The sequence below is a fragment of the Odontesthes bonariensis genome, chromosome 9 (genome assembly GCF_027942865.1).
Source record: "Odontesthes bonariensis isolate fOdoBon6 chromosome 9, fOdoBon6.hap1, whole genome shotgun sequence".
Lineage (NCBI taxonomy): Eukaryota > Metazoa > Chordata > Actinopteri > Atheriniformes > Atherinopsidae > Odontesthes > Odontesthes bonariensis.
In genome coordinates, this window is record NC_134514.1 from 27,057,633 (window position 1) to 27,081,662 (window position 24,030).

The 24,030-nt window shown below is 42.9% G+C and overlaps 1 protein-coding gene and 1 long non-coding RNA gene across 4 annotated transcripts; both read left to right on the plus strand.

Annotated features, from left to right (window-relative positions):
- The first annotated feature begins 161 nt into the window (after nt 1-161).
- Nucleotides 162-16,019, plus strand: LOC142388526 (von Willebrand factor A domain-containing protein 5A-like). Of its 3 annotated transcripts, none has more exons than XM_075473888.1 (21): nt 162-237; nt 586-633; nt 830-1,032; nt 1,124-1,346; nt 1,505-1,671; nt 1,757-1,871; nt 1,995-2,170; nt 2,254-2,342; nt 2,497-2,641; nt 3,336-3,415; nt 3,494-3,608; nt 3,702-3,860; nt 3,965-4,077; nt 4,345-4,565; nt 5,255-5,299; nt 6,447-6,485; nt 6,600-6,653; nt 8,145-8,213; nt 15,008-15,168; nt 15,473-15,596; nt 15,724-16,019. In XM_075473888.1, the coding sequence occupies exons 2-21, from the start codon at nt 591-593 to the stop codon at nt 15,801-15,803; spliced, it is 2,421 nt and encodes an 806-aa protein (XP_075330003.1). In that variant the 5' UTR covers nt 162-237; nt 586-590; the 3' UTR covers nt 15,804-16,019. The 3 variants fall into 3 exon arrangements, with proteins under 3 accessions (XP_075330003.1, XP_075330002.1, XP_075330005.1); XM_075473887.1 differs by having other exon boundaries at nt 166-237; nt 558-633; XM_075473890.1 differs by having other exon boundaries at nt 166-237; nt 558-633; nt 6,450-6,485.
- Nucleotides 16,020-23,122: 7,103 nt separating this feature from the next.
- On the plus strand, nt 23,123-23,542 carry LOC142388904 (uncharacterized). The gene is made up of 3 exons (XR_012770337.1): nt 23,123-23,179; nt 23,299-23,351; nt 23,458-23,542. It is a non-coding gene; the product is annotated as an uncharacterized LOC142388904 (long non-coding RNA).
- Nucleotides 23,543-24,030: the final 488 nt, after the last annotated feature.

Consider the following 24,030-nt stretch of genomic DNA (forward strand, 5'->3'; position numbering starts at 1 on the left):
AATAGGGCCTTAGACTGTGTAAAAAAATCGGACACGTAATGACTTCAAGTTTCATCTCCGAAACCCACCCGCACGGTGCCTTTTATCAAAGCAACCGAGCGCATCCGGTAGGCGGGTTAACCGCGAGAGATCTGGATTTGTACCTCTCTTCCTTTAAAAGCAATCACCAGAGCACGTTGGCAGAGGAAAGAGCTACAGTTAAACACACCTGACCTTAGTGAAGATTTCTCATCATCGGTGAGCTTTCCTCCATTGTACATTGAATTAAACTGTTCTAATGCACCTGTTAATACTGTCATGGATCCTTATGGCAAACAGCCTCAGACTGTTGATGTTGTATACCCTCATATTTTTTACAGGAACTGTTTTAGTAATGATAGCCTGACATAAATATTTTAAGAGGTGTACGTGGAAGTAACAGTATTTAGCTAGATAGTATTTCTTTTTTTTCTTTTTCATTTTTGTGTTATTTTCCATTTTTGCCCAGTGATTTTAATTGCAGAACAATCCCCAAACTGTACATTAGACTAACTGTTTACTGGTTATTCCCACTACAGTGAATCCTCACATTTCCTTGTTGCACAGATACAATGGTGAACTGCTGTGGTCTGCTAACTGCCAAAAAGGGACCAGGTATGGAGCTATTGGAAATCAAACTAACAAATGTCTTTCTGTTTAGTCATGTCCTCTTCAAATATTAAACCTACTGTTGATTGTAATGACGAGATGATTATCTGCTTCTCGTTTTTAAACTTTATTCAGTCTGTTTTAAGGAACTATAAAACGTGTATGATCTGTATATTTCTGTTCATTGTTTTGCATCTTTTAGTTCCTCTGACGAGCATTGAGGTGGAGCTGCAGGTGAAGGACCATGTAGCTACAGTGATCTCTACTCTGAAGTACAAGAACAAAGAGGACAAACCTCTGGAGGCTGTTTTCGTCTTCCCTCTTCCTGGAGATGCTGCTGTGTGTCATTTCAGTGCTCAGGTTAGACATAAACACATTGTCGCTGAGGTGAAGGAGAAGCAGAAGGTGAGCTGGACACAAAGATTGACTCACTATGATGAAGCTGAATCACAGTGAAGTGAACGTTACTGACTGATGTGTTTCATGTGCACTGCAGGCTCGTGAGAAGTACGATAATGCATTGAGCTCCGGTCAGCAGGCCTTCCTATTGGAGGAGAGCGAGCAGAGCCCAGATATATTCTCTATGAGTGTGGGCAGTCTGCCTCCAGGAAGGAGCGCCTCCATCAGGCTGGAGTATGTCACTGAGCTGGCTGTGCAGGCTGATGACGGGCTGAGGTTCTGTCTGCCTGCTGTGCTCAACCCTCGCTACCAACCTCAGGGTAGGGAAACCACCAAGCTGAACTCACTGTTCACCAAACATGCTCATACTAAGCGTTGCAATGTGCAGCATCCTAACTTGATGTGTTGATGGAAGTCAGAAATCTAGACAGCTATGTTTGTAGCCACCAGTTACAATTGTCTGACATGTCGTGTGCAGGTAGTGAAGGTGTCAGTGTCCAGGTGACTTCGGTTCCAGCCTCTCTGGTGCCCTACAGCCTGTCCTTTTCTGCCAGAGTTTCTGCTCCTCGTCCAGTCTCTAAAGTAGAGTCCAGCAGTCCCCTGGAGCCTCTTCAGTACCTCAACACTGATCAAACACAGGCCACTGTAGGTAGAGGTGTAAGCTTCTGCTCTGAGTGGTTGTTACAAATAAATGATTTAATTGACCACGCATTGGTGTATTTAACTGCAGGTTAAGTTGGCTGCAGGACACAAGTTTGACAGAGATGTCGAACTGCTGATTTATTACAAAGACGCCCACCAGCCCACTGCTGTGGTGGAGGCAGGACAGGCCTCTGCCAAGCCTGGTGAGTGAATCTTTATCATCTTATTAGTTCAGATATAAAAATGTTGTCATCTTCAATCTTCAGCCGTTATGCTGTGTGTGTGTGTAGATCTGTGTTCATTTCTTCATCCCTCTCATGCTTCAGGCACTCTGATGGGTGATCCAGTGGTGATGGTGAGCCTGTACCCTGAGTTCCCCCAGTCTGTGTTGTCCTCACCCGCCTCATGTGGAGAGTTTGTGTTCTTAATGGATCGATCCGGCAGTATGGGCTGTCCCATCAATAACGGCAAGCAGCAAGAAACTCGCATTAGCAGTGCAAGGGTATATAAGGATTATTAATTGGTAATGAAAAGATTCGTATGTGTCTTAGACAGCTGTCTTTACTATCTTGTGTCTTTTTTAAGGATACTCTGCTGCTTCTGCTGAAGAGCTTACCAATGGGCTGCTACTTCAATATCTATAGTTTTGGGTCCCGCTTTGAACACATCTTCCCGTACGTGACTCAGTCCACAAAATTAGCATGAATAATCCTTTCTGTATTTTAGGCCCATAAATATGAATATGTTCTCATTTAATGTTTTAAGAAGTGGGTCTTAAGAGTGAATGAAATGCCACTTGACCTCCTCCCTTTGTGTTTCTGACGGCAGTACAAGTGCGGAGTACAGTGAGAAGACCATGGAGGATGCTCTGAAGAAAGTTAAGCAGATGCTGGACGATTTGGGAGGAACAGAGATTCTTCAGCCCCTCAAACACATATACAGCCAGCCCTGCATTCCCAAGCAGCCCAGACAAGTAATAACGCACGCATATTAATGCTCCTCCCTTCACTTGCCTGTAATTTTCAGGAAAAGGTTAGCAAGATAGTCAAAGTCATTTATCTGTGGCTCTGACTGATGCATAAGTTATTTCTGTATTGTTCCTTGTTGTTTGTATATTAACGACTCAGGACCAACAGTCAGGATGTGTAACTCGAAACGTTTATTACTCCTCTTCTTCATGTCTCATCCATCCACCTTACATACCTCTGGCTACCCTCAACCCCCTGGTGGTCATATCATACCATTACAATTTCCACTTGTGAAACACAGCTTCATACATAGAGCTGCTGACTCAGGCCTGCTGTGTCTCGCTTAACCTCAAGTTGTTCAGATGAAGGCAGAACCAAGAGTTCTGAAACAGTTATTTTTCTTCTCAGACACATGGTTTGCATTGAGATCCATTTCTATGTATAGCACAAGCCTTGAATGTGTATCAACATATCCAATACCTTAAACATTTGTGGGTTTATCTGCTCTGTTGCTTGTTGTGCGCACACCCTTCCAAGTAAAAGCCTGGACAAACCTGTTTATTAGAAGCTCCTATTTGCCATAACTCTGCTTGTTCTTCATGTGTTTAAGAGGTGAACACCCCGTGTTACTGAAACAGCAGAGTTACACACCTCTTATTCATCGTATGTACAGGTGTGACATGTTTTCTCCTCCCACAGCTGTTTGTCTTCACTGACGGAGAGGTGGGGAACACCAAAGAAGTTATAGATCTTGTTAGGAAGAATTCAGGTTCCCACAGGTGAAAAACCACAACATAGATTTACAATAAGTGTCATGTTGCGATGTTGTGTGTTGAAAACAAACTGCTGTGTTGCAGGTGTTTCTCTTTTGGGATTGGGGAAGGGGCGAGCTCTGCTCTCATCAATGGGATGGCCAAGGAGGGAGGAGGTCACGCTCAGTTCATCACAGGAGCTGACAGGATGCAGCCAAAAGTAAGCAAACAGTGAAAACATGTTTTTTTTAGGAAAGAAGTGATGATTACAAATCAGTAAAGACATTTTTCCAATTTCTTTTTTGACCACCAGGTGATGCAGTCGCTGAGATTTGCTCTGCAGCCAGCAGTGGAAGACATCTCAGTGACATGGAACTTACCAAAGAAAGTGTCTGCCACTGTCCTGTCTCCACCAATCACTGCACTTTTCCAGGGTCAGAGGTCACTGATTTATGCCCAGCTCTCTGGCAAGGTGGGAACACCACCACCTCATGTTGAAGCAGCTTTTACTGGTTACGTTTTGGACTTTGATCTTTATTCAGAGATGCAATTTTGATTTTTTTAAATCTGTTGAAGCTTTCTCAGAGTTCAGAAGCAGCAGAGGGCTGTGTGACAGTGAAGTACAGCCTGGCAGGTCAACCCTCTCACAACCAGCTGCACTTCAGTCTCACACCTGCAGAGGACACTGGGTAAAAACAGCTTCTAGTCTCACAGCAGAATTAGATTCTGACAGATTTTAGTTTAATGTTGGGCATTAAAAGCATTATTCTGAGCATATAATGTACTGATATTTGCATTTAGCTCAAAGCACCACTCACTGATGTTCTTTTTGTCCTATTGAAACATGAGCAAGAACTAGTTTCTTCTTTTAGGGCATAATGAGTGTACAGTAATGCGTTCAACGAAATATTTCAACACAACCTGTACCTCTCTGCATCTCTCCCTCCTGTCTGCAGATTAACGGTCCACAGGCTGGCTGCTCGCACTCTGATACGGTCCCTGGAATCAGAGGAGGGAACGCACAGACAGCAGAAAAATAAAGCAGTAAAAGGGAAGGTGGTTAAACTGAGCGTCCAATCAGGAGTGAGCAGTTCTTTCACCGCCTTCATTGCGGTCAACAAAGACAGCGGAGAGTCAATTCAAGGACCTCTGCTGCGCCGAAATGTTCCAACAGCCAGTGAGTGTTTTATGTGGTTATTTATTCAGATATTTTTGGGGGTAAACGAAAAAGGAAGAAAGTTGTGCTGGTTGGATGTTGACCACAGCATGTTTCCAGCTTTTTTCTGTAACAATGATTCAGTTAGCATAGCATAAGAAAGGAACACCTTGATATTTTTAAGTATATTATGCTTTTATGATCCCTGAAAAAGAGCCTGAGGTTACTCATCTCTCATGTTTTTATGTTGCCCAGTTCTCCAGTGTATTCTTTATTTCCAAGAATGTGTAAAACTCTTAATTTGGCCACTCTTAATGTCTCAGTAGGATTTGGTTTGCTTTTACAGTTTCATTTGAACTGAGAGCTCATCTGACTGCATGTTATAAGTACAGAAGTAGGCCCACACCTGTCCTTTAAACAACTCCTGATTCAATTATCCAAATGAAAAAGACTGTTCTAGATATTACAGAACTATAATTCCTAAACCCTTCCTGCAGTTAGGATGCGAATACCTTGAAATTAGAACTGAGTCTGCACATTTACAGTCTCTGCAGAGCTGTTACTTCAGTATAAATTGGTAAATAGCAAAAACAACCAAAGATGTGTCAGTGGGCAAATATTACCCTGCTGACTGTTTTAGTATGAATTATGAGTTTAATGTCTTTATCAAAATGATGATCTTCATATAATGTCTCACTATGTGTTCTCAGTGTTTTGTAACGCATTACCACAGAGTTTTCCTGGGATGCATCCAAGTGAGTAAAAAGTTCAGTCTTTATGTAAAGTGTAGAAATACTCAGGGGCACTTTTCCCTTCATCTTCATTCATTTGGTTGTTCTTAAACTGCTCTGTGTGTGTGGCAGTGTGAAGAAAACACTTTTTTGAATGAATAATTGTCAAGCTTCTAAAAATGTTTCAGTATCACTGCATCATCTGTTGTTAACATAACAAAAGTCATTCATAACTTATATGCATGTTATACATGTTTTCACAAAACACATTTTGGATCAAAGCGTCTGCCAAATGCACAAACATTTTAACATTTATTTCCTTTTTTTTTTTTAAACCGTGGCAGTCGTCAATATGATTATGGAGGTCTAAGTAAGGAATGATTTAAAGACTTCCATCCATCCATCCAGATATTTTTGTACGTTGGAGGGCATTTGGGTTTGAGCGTACGCCATGTTTCAGTAGGAAATCCACGCAAGTCTTTGTACATGAGGCCCCTGGTCTTTTGGTTTCAGAGTTTCCACAATTTCTGATTCCCTCCAAATTCCAACAAAGCAAAAGCTGCAGCGCATCCAATCAAAGCCCAAGTCAGAAGAAAATTAATTTCTTTCTTTTTGAACAGCTTATGATTTGTCGTTTATTTGCTAATGTGACCTTTCAGTCTCAAGCCTCCTCTGTCGCCTGGAGGCCACATCTGGCCCAACTGACTGTAATAGCTTCAGAAACCAGCAGTTTAGTTGAAATGTTTAAACTAACTCTTGTGTTTGCTTTTTTTCTTGCATTTCCTTCTTTGGGATGTTAAAGTGTCTCAGCTCTTTATCATGGGAAAGAGAGATGCAGGTGTTGCGCAGTACCTGTCCCTCCTCTCCACAGCAACTGTCGCAGCCACGTCACTTTATGAAAACATAACAGGGAACATCTGCATCTTTATATAATACATTTTGTCTGTGCTCACTGAGTTTGCATGTTCAAATTATACATGTTTTCACAAAACACAAATTGTGTTTGCAAGTTCAAAGTTGCATTTGCGATGTTTGGAATATTTTAACTACAGAATTTCACATTTTAACGGCTTATTGTGACAAGTTCTGAAACCAGCTGTTAAACAAATATTCTGCATTAGCTGCAGTTTAATGTCTTGACCTTGATTCTTCTCTGTTTGTATTTTGAAAGTAGCTTATGGCTGTAGTTCCTCTGGACCAATGAAGAAAGGTAAGTGAAACACTAAATTAGATGTGAGCACAACTCTGTGGTTTCCATCACTTACTGTCTATTAACTAATTTTCATGTCTTCCCTTTTTTTTATTTATTTGTTGCTCTTTTTAGGTTCAGTATTTAAGTTTGGAATGAAGAGGAGTGCTCCGAGGGCACCAACAATGAGTAAGTAAAAATATGTTATTTGGTAAAAGTTTTATCAGTTTAGTTTTCACTGCCAGTTGATCCCGAAGATACATTTTCACTTTGAGTATGAAAATAGAAATCCACGCTCAGTCCTGTTCTTTTGGTTTCAGAGGTTCCACAATTTCTGATTCCCTCCACATTCCAACATAGCAAAAGCTGCAGAGCATCCAATCAAAGCTCAAGTCAGAAGAAAATGAATTTCTTTGTGTTTGAACAGCTTATGATTTATCGTTTATTTGCTAATGTGACCTTTCAGTCTCAAGCCTCATCTGTCGCCTGGAGGCCACATCTGGCCCAACTGACTGTAATAAGTTCAGAAACCAGCAGTTTAGTTGAAATGTTTAAACTAACTCTTGTGTTTGCTTTTTTTTCTTGCATTTCCTTTTATGAGATTTTAAAGTGAAAGAAAGTACACCCTTTCACAATTTCAAGGTTTTATGTATCAGAACATCACAAAAATCACGTAGGCCTTACCAGGTTTTAAAGCGAGATAAATCCAACCTCTGACGAACAACAACAATGACACATGGTGTCATTATTTACTGAACAAAAAGACAACATGCAGAAGCAGTGTGTTTCCACCCTCACTGCTTTCATTTGAATTTAGACAGTCAGTAGCAGCACCTGTTCAAAAACTGAACAAGTATGGTTTGTTCGGAAAGGAGAAAGCGTCTTCTCTTTAAAAAGAACACGGCAGCACAGCTTAGGTTTGTAAAGTTGCATTTGAACAAATCACAAAACTCCTGGAACAATGTTCTTTGAACAGACCAGACCAAAGTTAAGACAGTTGATCATGTTACTCACAGCATATCAGCACGATCACTTCATACTTACTGTCAAACATGGTGGAGGAGGGCTGATGATTTGGGCTCGTCCTGCAGCCACAGCACCTGAACGCCTTGTATTCACTGAGTCTACCACGACTTCCTCTGTATACCAAAGTATTCTACAGTCAAATGTGAGGCCATCAGTCTGACAGCTAAACCTTGGATGAAATTGGGTCATGAACAGATGTGGTAATAACCAGGTTTTTATTTTTTTTGTGATATCCTGACAGTTAAAACTTTACTTAACTTTACTTTCTTCTTTGGGATGTTAAAGTGTCTCAGCTCTGTATCATGGGAAAGAGAGATGCAGGTGTTGCGCAGTACCTGTCCCTCCTCTCCACAGCAACTGTAGCAGCCACGTCACTTTATGAAAACATAACAGGGAACATCTGCATCTTTATATAATACATTTTGTCTGTGCTCACTGAGTTTGCATGTTCAAATTATACATGTTTTCACAAAACACAAATTGTGTTTGCTAGTTCAAAGTTGCATTTGCGATATTTAGATTCTTTTAACTACAGAATTTCACATTTTAACAGCTTATTGTGACAAGTTCTGAAACCAGCTGTTAAACAAATATTCTGCATTAGTTGCAGTTTAATGTCTTGACCTTGATTCTACTCTGTTTGTATTTTGAAAGTGGCTTATTGCTCAGTTCCACTGCCACCACCTCCACCGGGCTGTAGTTCCCCTGGACCAATGAAGAAAGGTAAGTGAAACACTAAATGAGATGTGAGCACACATCTGTGGTTTCCATCACTTACTGTCTATTAACTAATTTTCATGTCTTCCCTTTTTTATATTTATTTGTTGCTCTTTTTATGTTTAGCACCTTGGAGTGCTCCGAGGGCAACACCAATGAGTAATTAAAAATATGTTATTTGGTAAAAGTTTTATCAGTTTAGTTTTCACTGTCAGTTGATCCCGAAGATACATTTTCACTTTGAGTATGAAAATAGAAATCCACGCTCAGTCCTGTTCTTTTGGTTTCAGAGGTTCCACAATTTCTGATTCCCTCCACATTCCAACAAAGCAAAAGCTGCAGAGCATCCAATCAAAGCTCAAGTCAGAAGAAAATTAATTTCTTTGTGTTTGAACAGCTTATGATTTATCGTTTATTTGCTAATGTGACCTTTCAGTCTCAAGCCTCATCTGTCGCCTGGAGGCCACATCTGGCCCAACTGACTGTAATAGCTTCAGAAACCAGCAGTTTAGTTGAAATGTTTAAACTAACTCTTGTGTTTGCTTTTTTTCTTGCATTTCCTTTTATGAGATTTTAAAGTGAAAGAAAGTACACCCTTTCACAATTTCAAGGTTTTATGTATCAGAACATCACAAAAATCACGTGGGCCTTACCAGACACATGGTGTCATTATTTACTGAACAAAAAGACAACATGCAGAAGCAGTGTGTTTCCACCCTCACTGCTTTCATTTGAATTTAGACGGTCAGTAGCAGCACCTGTTCAAAAACTGAACAAATGGAGCATCGCGGTAGTTCTGGCAGACCACGTAGTCAACGCGCCCTTTGCCCATTGGGTGACGCCGACCCAACCCTTATGGCTCCGCAACCAGCTGCGCTCAATGGGTAATCAGCTGATGCTCGCTATTGGATGCTGGCATTTGGGGCACTTCATTTAAACTTGGTTGCTGTCACTGCTTTTTTTTGCTCTTTGCTTGCAGCCTTCCACAGCAGCTCCCCGCGTAGGGGCAAAAAGTTTTGCTTCTGCTTACAAGACGTAGCTCCGATTAGCATACGCGCCGATGCTAGTATTATTATTGTGCTGCTTACCCTGTCGTCCGGCATGGATCCCCGCTGCCGGCGGAGTCGGAGATTAGGCTGAGATGGACGCGTGGAGGACATCCAGTTGAGCCAAGACGCGACACCGGGCGAGCTGTCACAGAGGCCGCGGTCAGAGTCAAGGTAGGCCGCGGCGGGCTCATGTATGTGGCAGGGATTGCCGCGGTTAGACACGAGGCTTATTTTTCACCGATTCACATGATTTTGCGTGACTATTGGTCCGTGGATCCTCGCGGTGATGCTCTAAGGTGGAGCGCGCGCCTCTGGTGCTACACGCTGTTGATTGGTATTGTCTGCATAAAGGCTGATTCTTACTCGGCGCAACCGCGCAACTGTTCTGGCTCGAGAACCATTAATGACGTCATCGAAAGCGCCAGCCCCTTCACAGTTCCTTCAGCTCATAAGCGCAGTTTGCGCTGAGTATGCGTCACATTTGCAGTTCTCTCCAGACCAGCGGGCGTCACTGTTGAGGAAACAAGCTGAAGAACCGGACGAAGAAAATCATACACAATGCCACCTGTGGTGTCACGTCAGCAGAGGCTGGCACATCTGATGCGGAATGAATTTATTCTGGGTGTAGAACTGAATGTATCTTAGGGCTGACAACTGCCGTGTTGTCCTAGTGTAACTTCATAGACGTGTCGTACAGATGTCTGTAGAGGCGCACCCTCTCGGTCACCGCGGTCTCTGCAGTGTTCATGTTTCCTTTCTCTTGGTCAGCTGTTTCCGGTTGAGCGCGCGCCAAGTCAGAAAAAAAAGTTGTGTGTGCGCCCTTGTGCCGCGCGAGGATTTTCTAGCTTTCGACGGGGGAGCGTGGCGGAATTTTGGGTCACGTGACCGTTTGCGCCATTTGCGACCAGCTAGTAAGAGCGAGATTGCGGCGAGTAAGAATCAGCCTTTACAGTCTGATGGGTGCGGCGTCACCTGTCGTGTCGGGTGTGAGTGCTTGTGCTTGTGGATACAGTGGGAGTTGATGTGAGTCAGAGGATTAACAACTATTGCCTTTCCTCGGTCAATGTCGGAAACATTGTTTGGACTAGTTCCTCCTCTCAGTTGCTAGCTACAACATTGCTCGTTTATCCACCAGCAAGCAAGTCTATTTTATTTTATTTTTTCCCACTGTATTGAATGCAAAGCTGCCAGGTAAAGTGAAATGAGTGCTTTTATAATAAAATCAGAGGTTCATTGACAAGTTTTCAGGGTTTCACTGTGAACTCAGTAGAGGGAGAATCAATTCTGTGCATGGAGAATGCTAAAGTCAGAGCTGTTCTGCTGCTAAAATGACCACAGTGTCATGAACTGAAATCCCATGCTCAATGGATGAAGAATGGATGAATACAAAAAGCATTTTGTGAATGAAGCCCAACTGTGGCTGTGGTCGAATTGATCTCATCATGTAGATCCACTGTGATTATTATTGCTCATGTATGTTCTGCTTGTATTAATTCGGCTCATCGTTGATAGGCCCTGAAAAGGTTTTGATCCTGAAGAGAGAACGTCAGGATGCTACCCTGTTTGATATAGAAATGCACTTCGTCGTATAACAACCTCCAGAGACCTACAGTGAAACTTCACTACTTAGCTGGATTTTTTGCTTAACAAAAGCAACAGTAAGAGGCTGATTAGCTAGGCTATCGTTAACTATGGAGCCTAAGTGTACTTGGCTGACTGAACTACCTTTGAATAATTATTCAACTGGTAAATGAGCTCTGGGAATTATACATTTTAAACAGTGGAGGTCTCTACAGACGCTCATATAGAGCGATTTAAAGAGACTTGTCCAGTAATACACAGCTATTGCCTCTAACAGGAATCCTTTATTTAACGCTCTATAACTGACAATAAGAGAGCTAGTCTTATGCTCTATAAAGCCAGTCCTCTAAGCTACAAATAACACCATATCATAAGGATACATACTGCTCTCCAGAGCACTGCTGTGTGAGCTGCGATGCTCATATACTAAGAGAATCATACGTACTGGCCAACTTGGCTTTGTGCTTCCCGTCCAAACAATCCCTGCCATCCTAACTCGTTCTTTGGGGCCATTTAGGGGACAATTTCAAGCACAATGCATCCAACAGTTTTGTGTTTAAAGGCTTGAGCATAAACACAAGATGGCACTTGAGATCAGTGATGCACTCTGATTTAAAGGATCTGACATCTGTAGCAGTTCTACATCATATGTTTGTGATGCGTGGACAAGCGTCCGGCCACTTCGTGTAACACCAGCCTGATTGTGATTGGCTCTTGCACAGCAAATGGCATGCTAATTTGCATGACATCAAAACATTTCATCCATCGTCCCCACGGTTGATGCCACAACTAATCCCTTCAGGAGGAGCGTTGTCCTTTTTCCTTCTGTGAGAAGCAGCCTGTAAAAGCTGATTTCAGCTGTGAACTGATATAAGAGCAAACTGTCCAGTAAGTACTGGTGCAGGATGAACCTCTGAGAAACATGTTGCAGGAAACACTGGAGGCTTTTCTTTCTTCCCTTTAGTTTCTTGCTTGCAAATACTGAGTGTTGCTTTCTGGCTATTTGTATACGACTAATGCATGTGATGTGCTCGTGGTAGGAAGCACTTGCCTCTTCTCATTTTGTGTCATTTTGGAGGCTGCTGGTCTTCTTGGAAGTTCGAAAATAAATGGCATCCTGTTTCTCTGCTTACTCAAGCCATTGTGATGCCCTGTTGATGCCAAGTTGCCATGCTACGTGTCATCTTGCCACAGCTAGATTTTAAGTATATTTTTACTTAAAGGGGATAGAGAATCAAAATCGTCTTTTTCCCGTTTTTGGTGTTAGATCGGGTTCTTTTAGTAGGAGGCTCAAGAACGGACCGGAGTAATTCAAGTGAAAATTAAGTCTTTATTGGTATGGCAACAAGTGGAGCATTTCAGCGCTGGTCTCAGTCTGACAGAACTCTCGCAGGAATCCGTCAGACCGAGCCCCGTATCCCCGGTTACACCTCGTATATATGTCTCCTAGTTTCCCGAGGTGGATCCTTTGTTGATCAAATGTGATTGGATATGAATTGTCTAACTCAAATAATGTCTCTGAGGAATTCAAATAATGTGTGTGTATCAATCTAACCTTGGTTTCCCAGACTTTCCTGATTGTTTTGTCTGTCTACTCCTGCATCACTTAAGGTCATATGGAAAAGTACTGAGACTTATTTCATTCCTAATGTCTAAGAACAAAGCCAATTATAACAGTTCTGAGTCTCCCCGCGTGGGTAGTACACACGAAGTGTCAGAACCTCTGTTTCAAGTACTCCCCTTTTTAATATATATCCCCCTATCCGTTTTTGTGAAAAAGTGACGTCCCTTTTTCAGCAATCGCCCCCCCCCCGCACCCAAGTCCACAGCCACTCCGTTTCAGACATGCCCCGAGAAACAGGAACAGGTGAGCCTTCCGAGGCTGTGAAAGACTATGGGGCGAGCAGGTCGGATCACAGCTGACCCTTCTCACGCTGCACATGAACTATTTGCACCACTCCCCTCGGGCAGGAGGCTTCGGTCCATTCGGACCAGAACCTCCCGTCACAAAAACAGTTTTTTTTCCCCCTTGCAGTTGGACTTATGAACACTTCATAATCACCTCATAACCTGCCCCAGTCACTTTACCATCATTAAAATTGCACTAATGAAGCTGCACTGTTGTTGCTCTGTATATTGGATACTGTGTATTGTTGTACACACCTTGTACATTTTATATTCATACATTTTTATTCTTTATTTTTTTATCCTATGTTACATGTTTAAACCTTACGCCGCAGCAAATTCCTAGTTGGTGAACACTGTTCACTAACAATGGCAATAAAATGTATTCTGATTCTTATGAGCTTTCTTTTCAGTCGGTGGATTACTCTGTTTTCAGTGAGAGCAAGGGCAGCCAATCAAGCAACGGCAACCTGCATTTCATAATGAGGTTGCCAGATAAGCTCTTAAACGACGGAAAAAGACGCATTCTAAACCCAGCATAGTAACAGCTGTTTCAGAGAGCCTTTTAGGGAGGTTCTGAGCCATTACAGACCCAACCAATTTTTCTTGGGCTACATATCACATCACAGACAAGGCTTAATGCCCCATTCAACCTTTCTCTATCACCTTTAAACCTGCTATAAGATGATGTTTCAGCTAGCTGGAGTTTGTGCTGTTGGGAAGGTAGTTTTCAATGGGTCATTGAAAGATTTTTCCACTTAGAATAGCTGCCTACTGGTATATTTAAAAAAATTAAAAAATAATAAAAATAATGTGCAACTGTGCCTCTGTTTAAATAAACAAGAGCCACTGGTAGGGCTTAACTTTGCATGAAAGATGCTGATTAAGATAAAGAAAATAAATTTGGGATGAGCATCCAATCAAAGCTCAAGTTAGAAGAAAATTAATTTCTTTGTGTTTGAACAGCTTATGATTTATTGTTTATTTGCTAATGTGACCTTTCAGTCTCAAGCCTCATCTGTCGCCTGGAGGCCACATCTGGCCCAACTGACTGTAATAAGTTCAGAAACCAGCAGTTTAGTTGAAATGTTTAAACTAACTTTTGTGTGTGCTTTTTTTCTTGCATTTCCTTCTTTGGGATGTTAAAGTGTCTCAGCTCTGTATCATGGGAAAGAGAGATGCAGATGTTGCGCAGTACCTGTCCCTCCTCTCCACAGCAACTGTCGCAGCCACGTCACTTAATGAAAACATAACAGGGAACATCTGCATCTTTATATAATACATTTTGTCTGTGCTCACTGAGTTTGCATGTTCAAATTATACATGTTTTCACAAAACACAAATTGTGTTTGCTAGTTCAAAGTTGCATTTGCGATGTTTGGAATCTTTTAACTACAGAATTTCACATTTTAACAGCTTATTGTGACAAGTTCTGAAACCAGCTGTTAAACAAATATTCTGCATTAGTTGCAGTTTAATGTCTTGACCTTGATTCTACTCTGTTTGTATTTTGAAATGAAGTGAATTGTGTGGTGCCAAGCTTTGTAATTAAGTCTGCTTGAATCATTGAAAAGAGCCCCTCTCCACATTTTGTTCTCTGAAAGGGAAACTTTTGTACGGTCCAGTTAAAAAGAAAGTACACCCTTTCACCCTTTCTTGATATCCTGCCAGTTAAAACTTTACAATTAAAAAAAGTTTTACTTTTTATTTAGCTTTACAATTATCTTTAACATCACTGTGGCTGGGCGGAGCTATTTGAACTTTAGAATACGGGAAGATAAATTTTGATTTTGTTTCGTGCTAAATAACTTCATAACTTAGCCCACAGGTTGAGGGAAGCCTTTTTGCTCGAAGGTCACGGTATATTTCTGAAACACATTTGCAGGGCAGTGGTTCATGTATCAGTTCATGCTGTTGGATCTTCTTGTACTGAAGTCTCTCTTATGTGCAGCTCGTAATGCTTTTCTTCTCTTTATCTCTTGAGACATGTGTAAGTCATGTGTAAGTCGCTTTGGATCAAAGCGACTTACACATGATTCCCTCCACATTCCAACATAGCAAAAGCTGCAGAGAATCCAATCAAAGCTCAAGTTAGAAGAAAATGAATTTCTTTGTTTTTGAACAGCTTATGATTTATCGTTTATTTGCTAATAAATACTACAGATAGGCAGTTGTGAATTGTACATAAAGATAATTTAGTTTGCCGTCACACGCCATTTTATTGCACCTAAACCTTTGTACTATCCTTTTTTTTTTCTCCCTCAGGTATGCCTGCTGAACATCTTGCCCCCAAGCAACCCCCTAGAGTCCCTCTGCTGCAGCTGGTCTCCCTGCAGAAGGCGTCTGGCTGCTGGCTGCTTGATGCGGCTTTGGCCTCTGCACTGGGAAAGACCAGTGAAGAGGTGGAAAAGTCAAAGCCTGGACCGGTGGGTCGTTGTCAAAAAATCTTATTTTAACAAGTCTCTCGTGGAAGTGATAACACAGAAAACAGTTGAATTGAACATGGACCTAATTAACACAACATCAAACTAAACATTGTCAAACTCCTGTCAGCTCCCACTGAGCTGCACCAAAGTGTGATATTATACAGTAACCACCCAGCTGCCCTGTTACTAAAACTTATTGGTTATGTTGAGAACCATTTTTCCACTGAGGTGCTTTGTTGTAGATTTTGTTTTTAATTAATTTACATTTTCTGTGTGTTGGATTTGTTTTGCTTTGGTAAATTAGGTCAACAAGGAGGTGTGGGCCACCATTCTGGCTCTGATCTGGCTTCATGCTTTCAAGATGGATGCAAAGGAGGAGTGGGAGCTTCTGGCAACAAAGGCTGCATCATGGCTCCGTGCTCAGAATGGTAAGACCTTCCATAAGTATAGAACTGCTGTTTTTTTTGTTTTTTTTTAAATGCATGCTGGTTAATATCGGCTGTTACCCCACATTAATAACTATGTTTGTATGCTTTTACGTTTTTAAATTCTCAGCAACATGTGGGACAGACTGTGTGGATGCTGGAAACGCTCTGCTGGGCTGCAGCGTGCAGAAAGATGCTCTGGGGCTCTGAGCTCTTCATCGAAGTGGCCTCACCATCAGGATTGTTTTCACAAATAAAAACAATCCACCATGAAAGTTTTACCATGATATTATTCTGCAACATTTGCCTTTACTATGTGCCTTGCTGCATTTGCATTGTATGTAATTATCCAGAATCAGAATATTTTGCTTTGCACTTCTGTTTCTTTGTATATGGAACAGTTCAGCTGAAAAATAAACTTGATATGCATGCATATAAACAAGTAAGAGAAACTATTTTATTGATCATTATTTTGCTTTTATTAATCAGCTTAAAGAAGTCAGCCCAAACTGACTTTTTTTTTACTAAGAAACCATTCAAACTTAATTAAGATTACGATCAAATTTATTGTCATGCATATGTCACCGAATAGACTGGATGGGAGCAGGGGTGCAATAATGGGGCCAGGACAATAGGGGGAGCTATGGAATTTGCTGCTGTGAAATACTGGGTTCATGGGGAGAAGAAGAGGAACCTCAAAGCTGGGCCTGTTGAGAGCCCGCGGCCTTGGTCTCCTTTGTGTCAGCAGTGGGTAAGGTGAATGGTGTGCAGTTAAGTTTTCTGGTTTGCTTTGAGTAATTTATGTGCTTTTGTGTTTGATATTGCCTTCTGTGATTGTGCGGTGTTGATAAGAGTGGTTTGCGTTGCATTTGCTTTAACAAGAGCTAAGTGTAGTGGTTAGTTGAGTGCCGTCATGGAGCCAGAACAGTAGTGATGGCAAAACGAGGCTTTTTGAAGCATTGAATCATTTTGAACCATTGTGTCATAAAGTGGTTCACTACCCGAAGCTTCAATCAATTCCCTTGGGTGACATCTACTGGCGTAGCGATTGTTGCACCATACGAAGCCCTGCGAATGTGATGCATATAATAACACGATAATAATACTTATGTATGTTTGTGTGTTGTGTTGTACATGTGTTTGTAGTACCTCATTAAAGATTGATTAATTTACCCATGAAATTATAATTTGCCCTCTCTGGGTCGGGAATGAGATCCATCCCCAAATGGAGGAGTTCAAGTATCTCGGGGTCTTGTTCACGAGTGAGTCCCTCACTCTTGTTCCAAATGGAGCAGGAGATTGACAGACGGATCGGTGCGGCGTCTGCAGTGATGCGGGCTCTGCACCGGCCCATTGTGGTGAAAGAGCTGAGCCAGAAGGCGAAGCTCTCGATTTACCGGTCAGTCTGTGTTCCTACCCTCACCTATGGTCACGAGCTGTGGGTAGTGACCGAAAGAACGAGATCGCGAATACAAGCAGCCGTAATGAGTTTCCTCCGCAGGGTGTCTGGGCTCTCCCTTAGAGATAGGGTGAGAAGCTCGGTCATCCGGGAGGGGCTCGGAGTAGAACCGCTGCTCCTCCGCATTGAGAGGAGTCAGATGAGGTGGCTCGGGCATCTGGTTAGGATGCCTCCTGGACGCCTGGTGAGACACGTCCCACTGGGAGGAGACCCCGGGGAAGACCCCAGACACGTTGGATCTTGGCTGGCCTGGGAACGCCTCGGGGTCCCCCCAGAAGAGCTGGAGGAAGTGGCCGGGGATAGGGACGTTTGGGTCTCTTTGCTCAAGCTACTGCCCCCGCGACCCGACCCCAGGAGAAGTGGAAGATGATGGATGGATGGATGGATAGAATTATAATTGAAAAACAATGTGAAAATTTTTGGTTTGTCATTCGTATTTTCTTTGGGAGTGTGCTTGGTGTAATAAAGAGGGTGCTTGTGTTACTTCAGGTGTTTTTATTCAAGAAAAGTAGTTTTTGCACAGTAGAAGGACTCAAACGGTTTCTTTTTTTTTTATGAGTCAATTTCTCCAGCTTTGGAAAATACTCTGTCACAGGGAACAGAGGAGGCTGGTGTGACAAGGAAATGTTTGGGTCGCAATACTCCCACACTTTAGAACGCTTCCTCGATGGTTGCTCCATGAGAGAATAATCCAAAACTCTGAATATCAAAAAACGTGAGCTGTTTGTAACGTATATACGTGTAGAACGGGGACATGAACCGGGGCTTTAGCCATCTTGAATACACTGAATCGCGGCAAATGTTCAAAGCTCCGCACATCAACTCGAAGCAGTCAGCTGACTCGGTCTGAATGAAGCAGTGAAGTGGTTCAAACGTCATCAGTGACGTCACATGAAGCAAGCTCCGGCCCACTGCTTCACTATAACTACCCTGTCGAGTTTGAAGCGTGCTTCGGAGCTTCGGTGTTGGAGGTAACATCACTACAGAACAGCCTTAAGCTCCGGTCTCCTTCCATATGATTTTTGCTGTGTTTATTGGGTTTGCTTTGTGTTACTTTTGTTTGTTTGTCCAGGCCAGGGCGGCCGACCTGTGCTGGAATGCTGCACACCTTCTACCTTCCCCCAGTGGCTCAGCCCGAGGTCCAGTAGTTGTAGTTTCTGCTTCATGGTGATTTGTGGTGGCCTTTGCCTTTTTAACATAGTACTAGGATTAAACTTAATAAAGTAATAATGCTTTCATAACTGTTTTAATGATAATGAACGTTACCAGTTACCGGGGACTGCAGGCTGTAGCCACTGTGTGCACCTACTACTGGGCCTTTTTGTGTGACAATTGACTTGTGGGTAGCCATTAGTAGGTATTGAGCGCCATGTTTGAATTTAGGTGTAATGCTTGCAGTGATGTCATTTGTGAAGCTGAGATATCTATGTACTTTGAACTTTGTGGTTTGCACTCTCCGTTTGGAGTTTATTTATTCCCTGTTACTTGGTGTTTTATCTATTTAAGGTCCCAGTGGTGGGTGGCAACCTCTGACTCCTCCTTCCCCTCATGAGCTTGGTTCTAAATAAATTGTAAACCTTTGGACACTTGACTCTTCATTGTCTTACGTTGGTCGACAGAATCTGGTTATACATACACACGAAATTACTGTACTTTTAACCCAAACAGGTTGGCATCTGTTGACACACTCATGCACATAGTCACACACTCAAAGACAGATGCCATACACTGGAACGGTGGGCAGCAATTCACAGCCAGCGCCCAAGGAGCATGGGGTTACAGTAAATGATACTACCTTAGTTTTACAAACATTGTATTGGACATTATAATGTGCTTTAATGAAGTGTTACATCCCGGCTCGGCCAGCGGGTGAGAGATGCAACATTAATAATCCCAGACAAGTTTGATGTTGAAAAAGAAAAAAGGGTTTATTTTGTTGGATTAAAATTGGTCCAAAAACAAAGATAATCTCCTCCAAACAGGAGTGTGGCACATGAGAAACAAAAACTAATGAAAAACTAACTCCATACAAAACAAACTCGGACTCAACTTAAAAGCGAGGCCAAAATGGCTCTGGAACACAAAACCAACTAATACTGAGAAAAATCTAAGTGCAACACAAAATCAAGGATACTCAAAGGCTAACAAGCTTAACAAAAGCTACACAGCTTAAATCAGTCACAACACAAGCAACAAAGCTTAGACTCAGAGTCACAACACACAAGAGGGCAAACTGTTCCAAACCAGAGGAACAGCTGCAGCGAGCAAAAGTAAGTGAGGGTTTAAATATCCCGGTCCTCCTCAGGGATAGGTGGAGCACTCAATTGCCCAGCCAGTCACGACGTCCGTGGGCGACACCCAGGAAGGAGAGATGGGAAGGGCTGCATCCAATGGAGCCTGCTGGCGACTCAGGGGGGCTGCATGATGAAGGGGGGGGGGGGGGGGGGGGGGGGGGGGGGGGGGGGGGGGAGAGAGAAACACACACCACAAGACCACTGGCCGTAACATGAAGTCTGACTACAAAGGCGAATGAAACCAGTAGGGTCGTTCGTCTCAGTGCCAATGAAGGAATAGCCTAATAGTGCAAATTTAGCTACCATGCTAAATTTTCCCTCAGGGGTGGAAAGCGGTGCACTGTCAACACCGTGTATGGTGAGGGTGGGGCTCTGCTGACCTCAACTAGGGACATCGTGAGTCGGTGGGGGGAATACTTCGAGGGCCTCCTCAATCCTACCCACACGCCTTCCGATGAGGAAGCAGAGTTGGGGAGCTCAGACGTGGGGCCTCCCATTTCTGGGGCTGAGGTTGCCGTGGTGGTCAAAGTCCTCGGTGGCAAGGCGCCGGGGGTGGATGAGGTCCTTCCTGAGTTCCTCAAGGTTCTGGATGTTGTAGGGCTGCCTTGGTTGACACACACTGCAGCATCGCGTGGACATCTGATTTAATATTGACATTTGAATTAATATTTGAATAATTTAGTTGTCTAATAATTGTGAAAATACTGTATATTTTCCTGAAAAAGTCCAAAATCATCTCAAGTTAATCAAATCTTCATCCATCCATCCGTTTTCTATGCTCACTTAATCCAACTCAGGTTCATGGGGGCTGCAGCCTATACCAGCTGTCACAGGGCGAGAGGCAGGGTGCACCCTGGATAGGCCATCGGTCCGTCACAGGACCACACAGAGATAAATAAGACGAACAAGCATGCACTCCATCAAACCTTCATTTTAATTTAAAATAACAATACATGTCCCATGGATATTCTAAACGGTTCTCATACTTTCTAATCAATCATCCAGCCAGTACATTCCAAAAACACTAATTGTCTACAGCTGCTTATGTGAAGCCTAATGAGGAGAGCTGATCAATCAAAACCAAGAAGACAAAATGTGCTTATGATAGAGGAGACACAGCAGGGCAGCCCCTGAAAAGGTCATTATGATGCTCAGACTGGATGGGGTTCTAGTCTCTGGTTCTTCTGGTACCACTTTAGTCCTGAACGGCTGAATCACACGCTGCCACTGAGTGAGAATAGCTTGACGGGCTCCATCCCACTGGCCTGGTCCACTTAGGTGGTACTGGTACGGAGTGCAGGGACCTAAAAAGGCCTGCAGTGCCAGCTTGGGATCATTCAGAAAGAGCCGCAGTATGTTTGGTTTGACTCCCACCTCCTTGGCCAGAGTCCATATGTAAGGGGTTGCGCTCCGAGCATTTAAAACTAACCGAGGGAAACAAAAAAAGGAAAAAGAATTAAAAGTTATCAAATTCATTATACTCTATTCAGCGGTCACAATACTGGTAATAATTATCTGTAAAGAGTAATAAGCTGAAAACAGCGCTATATTTCAGCTTTATAGTTACCTCTGATGCATGCACTGCATGAAAAGAGGGATTTGTGGATGTATGTGGCCCCTTACATGTCCGCATACGTTAAGCCCCTGCATTTGCGGTGGTAAAAGTGAAAACTTGGCCCAAGTTGTCGCAAATTGACCTGGCCACTGCTCCCCCATGCCCCCCTCCCCTCCCCTACTTAGGAGAGCCTTTAATATGTAAATGCAAGTGATCAGGTCAGGAGCTGCCACAGTCATTTTCAAGTGGGGTGGGGTGAGGTGAGGTGGGGGGTGGGTAGGCCTGTTTCTACACGTTCACCATCACCTCCAACTCCAGCCAAGTTTGTTGCTGTGTTGTCTTGAAAAAGAAGAGGTGCACGCTGTCTGCTGGTGACAGGTGATGCATATCTGTTTTTTTTTCTCCCAAACACCTCTTTTGTAATACCGCTTTTTGTGGGCAAAATTCAAGGATTCAAGGATTCAAAGGTTTATTGTCATATGTGCAGTTAGAAACCTGTTTCCCTGAACAATGAAATTCTTTTCTTTGTTGCCCGCACTGGATGTCCAAATGTATAATAATAAAGATAAGATAAAGATAAAATAAGCATGCAACAGCAATATTCTAAAAGGTTTCTTAAATAAAATAGAAATATAGAAATAAAAATATAGAAATCTGGCCTGTATACATAATGTGCAGTAGTGCGCTCAGTGTTTTATTGTGTATGGCTTAATTCGGTGTCACAATGGTCACAATATCGCCGAGGTCTTTTCTTTGTCCTTGCAGAGTCCATTTTTGTGTCAAAACAGTGCAAATTGCCAGCTGTGGTCAGACAACATTAAATAGCAAAAGGACGGGAGGTTGTCTCGCGAGCATTCCGTGTAATGACGTAAACGCATATGATTGGTGGAGCTTAATGGCTCGCATAAGCTCTCGTTCAATCAGAGAGTCTCTATTATGAGGAGAGGGAAAACTGGCGGCTATTTCCGGGTGGTACTGCACTCTAGGGGCGCCAACGAAGCAGTGCAGAGCACGCCGAACTCAATGGTGGTACTATGAAATCCACATTAGATCCAGCCATTGCTTTCGATAGAATTTTTTATATTTTTTTATTTTCATTTTCCTAAAGGAAGGATAAATTATCCTTTCAAACGGCACTTGGTTTGATTTTTTAGACTCGCTAGATCTTTTTAAAATACACATTTATTGTCAGTATTGCCTCACGAGTGACGTCAGGCATGTGGCATCACTTTACGGCATGGTCAGTCCTAGCGCTGAGCTAGCAGAGAGGTGTTAGCTCAAATAGTTACAGATTTCAGCACAGCCCTTTTACATACTCTCTGACTAGCCTCTGGTTTAGCTTTGGTTGTTGTTAGCAGCACCAGGTTAGCACTCTGGCACAGTGGACGAGTGCCGTAAAGCAGCCGGTCGTAATCTGCCGTGCGTTCATCAGATTCCGTTAGCAAAATGCTAGCGGAGACTGACTCGCAAATGCCAGACCTGTAAGAAAACAGAAAGATATAACTCCCCGGTTATTGTACTTTTGATATAAATCTACATCCCGCTGTCAGAAATCACAGTAATATTTTCAGGTTTCAGTCGCTAGCGGGGACATTTTTTGAGTTATTAGCACCAGCCCTATGGAAAATGGTCATTCTGCACTCGCTCGCCAGCGCCCCCAGAGAAAATCAACTGAACTGCAGCCAAATTTTTTATAATGGGCCGAATAGGCAGTGGAACGGCTGTCTGTAAAAGGGCTGTGGTTCAATCACGTATGAGAAACATTGTGTAAACAAAAAGTTTAAGGAGCAGATCTGGCGGCAGAAAGGCAGACAGAAATCGCTGAGGTCCCGTGCTGTGAAAACTGTCCTGGTTTGCGGAATACAATGGCTGGAAGACGACTTGCTTTCAACTCCCCAGCAACTCTCTGCGGGTCTACAGGTTTGTGTGTTTTTTTTCTACTTGCACATGACCATTTGATTGTTTAATTTTAGTCTTGTTGACACTGTACAGCACTTGGGACAGTTCTCGCTGATTTTAAATGTGCTGTATATTAAACTTACTTACTCACTTGCTTACAGGCAGATAAAATTAAAGTCCTGTTGAATGCTATGACTGGGATGTCTCGTATGGTGGCCAGCACTGCGGATACGGTCGTGGAGAGGGTTCTGGAGGGAATCGACCAGAGATTCGCTAGGTTGGAGGCAAGATGGCCGTCGAGAACGGACTGGAGTTACATTCCAGAGAAGTTGAAGAGCGCACCCCCAAGAGAAGGCGGATACAGAATCCGAAAATCGCGGTAAGAGTAGGTTATTGACTGTGGCTTTAGGCTAAACTCAACTTAATTGTGTCCATCACGTGAAAACCAGTGTGAGTTGCTTTATTTAAAAAAATGAATTTCGTGTTTTCAATTTATAGGAAGCAGTTCGCCGCCTGCATAACTCACCGTGGCATTATAATCCAGGTCAAGGGTAAGAATAAGTGAATGTTCTCCCAATATCTAGTTGAGTTGGACCTGATGTTACGTTACGTCAATGCAGTTTTTTTTTATTAACCATAGGACTATTGTTTTTACAGGCTACTGTCACCTCACAATATGGATGTAACGAGTCGCTTGAAGGAGGCGGTGGCAAACAGTCCGAACTTCAGAGAGGTAGACGGGGACACTATCGAGGGTGAGCGGCGCTGACTTTTACCACGGCTCTGGCACTGATACTTTTAAGCACTGGTCATTTTATTCATTCCTCTTGTTTGTTTTTTTCAGCTGCGTGACGGACCTGTGTGCTGTGCTACAGGCGCTTCTTGAAGCCAACCCGAAATACTCAGTCTCATCACAGAAGAGTGAAAGAGAGTAACTTTACTTTATAGACAAGTTGACAATATGCTGTGCATGGCTAGACTATGTTTTGATTATTTATTGGTTATTCCAACAGCTCCCAGAAGCCAGCTTCTGATCCAGGATGAGGACGTCTGACAACTCCCGCAGACCCTGCAGGGACCGGAGTAATGCGGAGAACGCGGATTCCAAACGGCGGCGTTTAGGCTTATTGTGTATATTGTAGGCTACAGCAGTGTGTGTGTATATAGTTTTCAATTCTTTATTATCAGTATGGTTCTTATTACAATGTAAGCTATGTACATTGTGTGGTG

Excerpts from the sequence above, each read along its gene's own strand:
- LOC142388526 (XM_075473888.1), top strand. The coding sequence starts at position 591 with ATGGTGAACTGCTGTGGTCTGCTAACTGCCAAAAAGGGACCAG. Across the intron at positions 4,078-4,344 it reads ACACCTGCAGAGGACACTGG|ATTAACGGTCCACAGGCTGG; the intron begins GTAAAAACAGCT and ends TCCTGTCTGCAG. Across the intron at positions 15,169-15,472 it reads AAAAGTCAAAGCCTGGACCG|GTCAACAAGGAGGTGTGGGC; the intron begins GTGGGTCGTTGT and ends TTGGTAAATTAG.